General features: G+C 49.5%; 1 protein-coding gene across 1 annotated transcript; it reads right to left on the reverse strand.

The window, feature by feature from the left end:
* Positions 1-5,008: 5,008 nt before the first annotated feature.
* Positions 5,009-7,800, reverse strand: LOC311121053 (neuronal pentraxin-2-like; the record flags this gene model as incomplete). Its single annotated transcript, XM_084195591.1, has 2 exons — positions 5,009-5,188; positions 7,552-7,800. Coding segments are annotated over 2 exons (429 nt in total), but the record flags the coding sequence as incomplete, so codon positions are not given.
* Between the last annotated feature and the right edge of the window lie 608 nt (positions 7,801-8,408).

Below are 8,408 nucleotides of genomic sequence, written 5' to 3' on the forward strand. Positions count from 1 at the left end.
GAACGTACTTCCGATCCTCAGGACACTGTGGAGGGCTGGGGTCGGTACGCAACGCTCGCTCGATTTCAGCATCGACCTCCGACACCACCGGTGCCACAAGACAAGACTCCGGTAGTATGGGAGTAGGCTCAACGGACCTCTCCTCCGTGTCATACCGCCGGGACAGCGCATCTGCCTTACCATTCTGGGACCCAGGGATGTACGTGATTTTAAATACGAACCTGGCGAGAAACATACTCCATCGAGCCTGGCGAGGGTTCAGTCTCCTCGCTGCCCGGATGTACTCCAGGTTCTGATGGTCAGTCAAAATGAGGAAAGGGTGTTGAGCCCCCTCAAGCCAATGCCTCCACACCTTAAGGGCCTGAACTACAGCTGACAGCTCCCTGTCCCTGACGTCATAATTTCGCTCCGCCGGGCTGAGCTTTTTAGAGTAAAAAGCACAGGGGCGGAGTTTAGGTGGCGTGCCGGACCGTTGAGAGAGTACGGCCCCTATACTGGCCTCAGACGCGTCCACCTCGACCTGAAAGGGTAATGCGGGGTCCGGATGCGCCAGCACCGGAGCCGACGTAAACAGGTCCTTCAGTCTCCTAAAGGCCCTGTCCGCATCAGTTGACCACTGCAGGCGCACCGGACCCCCTTTCAGAAGGGACGTGATGGGAGCTGCCACCTGTCCAAAACCCCGGATAAACCTCCGGTAGTAATTCGCAAAGCCCAAGAACTGCTGCACCTCTTTGACAGTGGTTGGGGTTTGCCAATTACGCACAGCTGACACACGATCCACCTCCATTCTCACCCCTGACGCGGACAACCGATAACCCAAAAAGGAGACCGACTCCTGGAAAAACAGACATTTCTCTGCCTTGACATATAGGTCGTGCTCCAACAGCCTCCTCAATACACGACGCACCAGGGCTATATGCTCGGCTCGGGTAGACGAGTACACTAGAATGTCATCAATGTACACGACCACCCCTTTTCCCTGCATATCCCGGAAAATGTCATCTACGAAGGATTGGAAGACTGATGGAGCATTCATCAACCCATATGGCATGACGAGATACTCGAAATGACCTGACGTGGTACTAAACGCTGTTTTCCATTCGTCGCCCTCCCTAATGCGCACCAAGTTATACGCGCTCCTGAGATCCAGTTTTGTGAAAAACCGCGCTCCATGCAATGACTCCGTCATGGTCGCAATCAGAGGGAGTGGATAACTGTATTTCACAGTAATCTGATTGAGACCACGGTAATCGATGCACGGGCGCAACCCTCCATCTTTTTTCTTCACAAAAAAGAAGCTTGAGGAGGCGGGAGAAGTGGAGGGCCGTATGTATCCCTGTCTCAAAGATTCGGCTATGTAAGTTTCCATAGCTTTTCTCTCCTCTTGAGACAAAGGATACACGTGGCTCCGTGGGAGCGCTGCTCCTGCCTGGAGATCAATCGCACAATCCCCCTGTCTATGAGGAGGCTGCGTCGCCCTAGCTTTACTAAACACGAGAGCTAAATCCCCATATTCAGCCGGAAGGTGCGGGCACTTGGTTTGGACTTTCCACCGAAGTCGCCCCTACGGAAACACCCAGACATCGCCCCTCACACTGAGCAGACCACCCATTGAGAGCCCTCTGTTGCCACGAAATAGCAGGGTTATGGGTGCTTAACCAGGGAATTCCCAGCACCACCGGGTACGCAGGAGAGTCGATCAGATACAACTGTATAGTCTCTTCATGACCCCCCTGCGCACACATCCTAAGTGGCGCTGTGACTTCCCTAATCAACCCCAACGGGCGGCTATCTAAAGCATGAACGGGAAAAGGCTTGTCAACAGGCAGGAGAGGGATCCCTAAATCTAAACAAAACTTCCGATCAACAAAATTCCCAGCTGCGCCTGAATCTACTAGCGCCTTATGCTGGGAATGAGGTGCAACCTGTGGAAAACAAACAGGTATACAAAAGTGCGCAACAGAGAGCTCTGGGTAAGTGGGGCGTCTACTCACCTGGGAAGGCTCCCCAGTGCGTGGCCTGTTGTCTCCTCCCTCGGGGAACCCTCCCCAGCACCTGGCCGCAGTGTGCCCTCCACGACCGCACTTGGTGCAGGGGACAGGCCCCCTCGGGCTCCTCCTCCTCCTTTCTCTAGCGCCAGCACCCCCGAACTCCATAGGGCTCGGCTCGGAGGTGCCGGAGGGTGGAATGGACGGACCCCACTCGGGACGTCCACGGGTGGCCAGCAGGGTGTCCAGACGGATGGACATATCGACCAACTGGTCGAAGGTGAAATTGGTGTCCCTGCAGGCCAACTCACGTTGAACGTCCTCCCGTAGGCTACATCGAAAATGGTCAATGAGGGCCCGTTCATTCCACCCTGCGTCTGCCGCTAGAGTCCGGAACTCCAGCGCGAACGCCTGTGCGCTCCTCCTCCCCTGTCTCAGGTGGAATAGACGCTCCCCCGCAGCTTTGCCCTCAGGTGGATGGTCGAACACGGCCTTGAAGCGAAGGGAGAACTCGGCGTAGGAGATGGTGGTGGCGTCCATCCTCCTCCACTCGGCGTTGGCCCATTCCAACGCCTTGCCCGTGAGACAGGAGATGAGGGCGGAAACGCTCTCGTGTCCCGAGGACACCAGGTGTACAGTGGCCAGGTAGAGCTCCACCTGCAGGAGGAACCCCTGACACCCGGCAGCTGTTCCGTCATACGCCCACGGGAGCGAGAGCCGAATCCCACTGGGTTCCGGACCTGGGACTGGTGGACCGGCCGATGGGGGTGGCAGGGTAGGTGGAGGTGTGGGTACCCCTCTGGACTCCCATCGGTGCAGGGTGTTGATGACGTCCTGTAGAGCGGTGCCCAGTTGTCTGATCTGGTCATCCTGGCCGCGGACATGCTCCTCCAGCGACTCAGGCGTGACTGTTGCTCCTGCTGATTCCATTTCATAAAGGTGTGGGGTTCTGTCAGGGGTGCTGAAGGTGGGTGTGGTGCAGGAATCAAGCGCAGGACGCAGAAGCTAAGTCCAAAAGACTTTAGTGAATTATTCACGTAGTACACGAGAACTATAAGCCCGGAGGCGAAATAAAGGCGCACACAGGCGTCAAACAAAAGGCGCACTAACATGTGCGAAAACCTCTCCAAACAACGGAGGGAAGATACGTAGCTCAGAACACCAAACAGAAGAGCAATCACACACAACACCATACACACAACGAGAACTAAATAGGACACTAATGAGGACTAACTAGACACAGGTGTACAACATCAAGACAAAACCAAACGAACATGAAACATAGATCGGTGGCAGCTAGTACTCCGGGGATGACGACCGCCGAAACCTGCCCGAACAAGGAGGAGGAGCAGCCTCGGCCGAAACCGTGACAGTTGCTGGTATTTTGGCCCATTCCTCCATGCAGATCTCCTCTAGAGCAGTGATGTTTTGGGGCTGTCGCTGGGCAACACGGACTTTCAACTCCCTCCAAAGATTTTCTATGGGGTTGAGATCTGGAGACTGGCTAGGCCACTCCAGGACCTTGAAATGCTTCTTACGAAGCCACTCCTTCGTTGCCCGGGCGGTGTGTTTGGGATCATTGTCATGCTGAAAGACCCAGCCACGTTTCATCTTCAATGCCCTTGCTGATGGAAGGAGGTTTTCACTCAAAATCTCACGATACACGGCCCCATTCATTCTTTCCTTTACACGGATCAGTCGTCCTGGTCCCTTTGCAGAAAAACAGCCCCAAAGCATGATGTTTCCACCCCCATGCTCCACAGTAGGTATGGTGTTCTTTGGATGCAACTCAGCATTCTTTGTCCTCCAAACACGACGAGTTGAGTTTTTACCAAAAAGTTCTATTTTGGTTTCATCTGACCATATGACATTCTCCCAATCCTCTTCTGGATCATCCAAATGCACTCTAGCAAACTTCAGACGGGCCTGGACATGTACTGGCTTAAGCAGGGGAACACGTCTGGCACTGCAGGATTTGCGTCCCTGGCGGCGTAGTGTGTTACTGATGGTAGGCTTTGTTACTTTGGTCCCAGCTCTCTGCAGGTCATTCACTAGGTCCCCCCGTGTGGTTCTGGGATTTTTGCTCACCGTTCTTGTGATCATTTTGACCCCACGGGGTGAGATCTTACGTTGAGCCCCAGATCGAGGGAGATTATCAGTGGTCTTGTATGTCTTCCATTTCCTAATAATTGCTCCCACAGTTGATTTCTTCAAAACAAGCTGCTTACCTATTGCAGATTCAGTCTTCCCAGCCTGGTGCAGGTCTACAATTTTGTTTCTGGTGTCCTTTGACAGCTCTTTGGTCTTGGCCATAGTGGAGTTTGGAGTGTGACTGTTTGAGGTTGTGGACAGGTGTCTTTTATACTGATAACAAGTTCAAACAGGTGCCATTAATACAGGTAACGAGTGGAGGACAGAGGAGCCTCTTAAAGAAGAAGTTACAGGTCTGTGAGAGCCAGAAATCTTGCTTGTTTGTAGGTGATCAAATACTTATTTTCCACCATAATTTGCAAATAAATTCATAAAAAATCCTACAATGTGATTTTCTGGATTCTTTTTTTCTCAATTTGTCTGTCATAGTTGACATGTACCTATGATGAAAATTACAGGCCTCTCTCATCTTTTTAAGTGGGAGAACTTGCACAATTGGTGGCTGACTAAATAATCTTTCCCCCCACTGTATGTAGTGTTACATTAATAGGTCCCTATGGGAATTATTTATACAGTCAGTGTACTGTAGTACATCGCCGTAGAGATAGTAAAGTGCTGTCATAGAGATATCTGTTGGAGTGTCACACTAATAATGCATCTCCCACGGGGAATGCTCTTATGTTGTGTGTGCTGATACTGGTTAAGGCAGGCAGAGAGGTGAGGTAATGGTAAAGGGGTGTTGATAGCGTGACAAGAGCCTTGCTTCCCCCTTCTCCCCTGTTCATCTCTCCCTCTCCAGGGGGAACACACACACACCCTCCCCCTCTCTCTCTCCGGTGGGTGTACATCAGAGCCTGGCTGAGCCCCACCTGTTCCTGTCCCAGGATGATCACCCCTCCAGGTTTAATTGGGTGCCAGGGGGCCAGGTTCTCCCCAGTGCCCAGCCTCTCCCCGTCCTGGTATGCCTCCCAGAATCCATCCCGCGTCGTCCAGGTGATGCAGATGTGGTGCCAGCGGCCGTCACTCACCGACAGGGGCAGCTGGGCCACCTGGGTAAGAGGGGCGAGATGGGCAGTAGAACGTTAGATGGGATACACTTCTAATTGTAAGTCGCTCTGGATAAGAGCATCTGCTAAATGACAGAAATGTAAATGTAAAAGGGGCAAAGAGGGTAAGAGGGGCAAGGAGGGTAATTCATGTTAGAGGTGCTATACTAACAGGGGAAAAAGGGGCAAGAGAATACCTGTGTTTATTCTGTTGAGCCTTTTGTCTTTGTGTGGTGAATCTTAACTTCCACTTAAGTCAAATTTTCACTTAGTCATGCATGGATGTCTATGGGAGACTTAGAAGAACATCACTCAAGTGAAGGATAGGATTCCCCTTAAGAGCTTATTTTAGACTTTACTATCAGGTAGAATATCCCAGGGCAGATAGGGCAATAGAGCTCAAGTTGAACCGTACAATCTGGCATAAGAGGCAAGAGAGCACAAATGCTTTACTTTCTGACCTCACAGAGACTATATATCACTGGGCAGATGGCACAATGAAGCTTTGACTGAGACACACAACACAGGGCCAAATAGAGCAAGACAACACCAGCACTTCACAAATAGTTTATAAAGAGTAAAGTGACATAGGGGCAATATACTGTAGAAATTGCAGTCATATGGGATTGCACTTCGAAAACAAGACCAGAAAGAAATAGCACAGGTTACGAAAGGTTACAACATCAGCACTTTACCCAGACTTTACAATGACATCATGGCCCACAGAGGATTCAGCATAGGGGAGAATGGAAGTGGAAGTCATTAGCTTTATATAGAGGTTATATAGGAGCCATAGAGACCATGACACACTCTGTCACAGAGGCTACTACCAACAATTTCCTGTCTGCTCTTAATCCCTCCCATGAGAAACTAGACCCTTGACCTTCAAAGGTGTTCCAGCATGTCACATTTACACTAAAGCCAATCAGCCAGATCATTGATACTGTGGAAAATCCAGGACCTAATTACTGCCCTCTAATAATATCCCTGAGCCTTAGTCAACCTGAGGACACTAGGTCTGATATCATACCCAGAGCCAGGAGTTTCTCCCTGACCGTGTGAGCTGGATAAATCTAATTTTGGAGCACTAGAGCATTTGCACGAGATGAATGGTGTACCATTGCCAAAAGAACATGGTGTAACATTCTAACTTTAAATTGTTGATTAGATTACCAGGAATCACCATGCAGGCCTGGGTCGTGTTCGTTAGGTTTTAAAACATTTTGCAACGAAAATGTGTGTTATATTCATGATTTCATCCTCTCTCACACATACACTCTCTGACCCTCTGTTTCCTCCTCTCTCACTCTCACTTTCACTGGTTCCTCTATTCTCTGGTGCTGTATTGCTTCCCTCTTCCCATCTCATGCTCTCTCTCTCTCTCTCTCTCTCTCTCTCTCTCTCTCTCTCTCTCTCTCTCTCCTCTCTCTCTCTCTCTCTCTCCTCTCTCTCTCTCTCTCTCTCTCTCTCTCTCTCTCTCTCTCTCTCTCTCTCTCTCTCTCTCCTCTCTCTCTCTCTCTCTCTCTCTCTCTCTCTCTCTCTCTCTCTCTCTCTCCCCTCTTCGCTCTCCTTCTCTTTCTTTCTAGTGTTTGTCTGACATACACACATGTATAATGCATGGTGAAACCAGAGCTGTGGGGAAAACTGCCTCTGCCAATAAACCAGATGGCCAACACAAATCCAAATCCAACCCCATAACCGAAGAAAACCCACCCTACTTCACTTCAGCCAAACTCAATTCCCTCTGAGCCCCTAGGTTCAGTTATCCTGCAGTAGCGCACAGAAAAAAGAAACTATTCGCGTTGTCTATCCAAACACCACGATTGCCATGGTTGTATTCCTTTGAAGACAGAAACCAATGAAATATTAATTGTAGCTTCTTTTTGAGCATATTGGAAATTCTTCAAAAAAGTCTTCCTTCAAAAAGTTTTGGTTAACAAGGGGGGAAAGTGTCTAATTCTCAGTATTAAATGTAAATATTGAAGCGACCTTAAGCCAACCTAGCACCTTCGACAAGAGGTGTGGGCCTCTTGGTGTAACGGCTAAGGTGTTGGGTGGATAGTCGCTGGACCCAGGTTCAAGTTCCTGTTGGGTCTACTCCCTGAAAACAGCTGCAATATAGACTACAGCAGAGGTATGGTTTAAGGACTACAACATGACTCTACATCAACACCATTTCAGTTACTTTTCTGTGCTGGCTTTATTGTTCTGTGTCTATTCAATCGTCATAGTTTGTTATTGTAATAGAAAATGCACAATGATACAAGCTCAACTGTAACCAAGTTCTTTAGAGTAAATTAGTATTTTGTGGCCGTAGCCCAGGAGTTGTTTTTGGAATGGACAATCAATAAAAGACTAGGACTTACTTTGTCGTTGACCAACAGCTCTATGGGGTTGTTGCCCCACTCAATGAGCACGATCTCATTGGCCTGTCCTGGCACCCCGTAGGAGAAGGGGGTTCCTATACCAGGACTGGCGCTGGACTTCAGCCACATACACACTGTGAAGGCATACATCTCAGGGAGACTCTTCTTGATGCGTCCGTACAGGTAGTTGGTGCGCAGGGGGAGAGACACCTTGAAATCCTCGGGTGACTTAAATGCGTTGTTACCTGAAGACAAACAGAGGTGTGGAAATGATTAGATAATGATAATCATCGGTCATGACCTGCACTGTTAACATACACCACTGTGTCTGCCCACATAGGGGGCTCTTATCGGACCATTGGTGGCTGTGGGCCACCTCACTATTGTAAGCAAGTCGATATCAGACTGTGTCTGCAGCCGATGATAGTAGTAGCCCAACAGTGCACCGTCCAAAGTAGACAGACAGCCTTCCACTGTTAGTAGTGTCTACTACCACTGTTGGCCCACTATATAGCTAATGAGCAAGAATGGGTAGTGGGCCGTTGACTTTGACGATGTTGGACTGTCGTAAATTGTATGTAAGGGTTGGATGTTGGTGATGGTCATGGTGATGGTGATGGTCATGGTGATGGTGATGGTCATGGTGATGATGATGATGACAGTGGTGGTCGGTGCCGTTTAAGATGAGGGAGGATGATAAACAAATTTATGAGCATGGCCTTATTTCTATTACAGCATACTGAATGACTGTCATTCATATTCCATTCACCCAGTTCAATGTAACATCGTTAGGTTTAGGCTACTACATGATACTCAAATTTTCCCTATACCCATCATGAGGTTGATACAACCTAGCC

This window comes from Coregonus lavaretus, assembly GCF_964263955.1.
Source record: "Coregonus lavaretus genome assembly, contig: HAP1_SCAFFOLD_10252, whole genome shotgun sequence".
NCBI lineage: Eukaryota > Metazoa > Chordata > Actinopteri > Salmoniformes > Salmonidae > Coregonus > Coregonus lavaretus.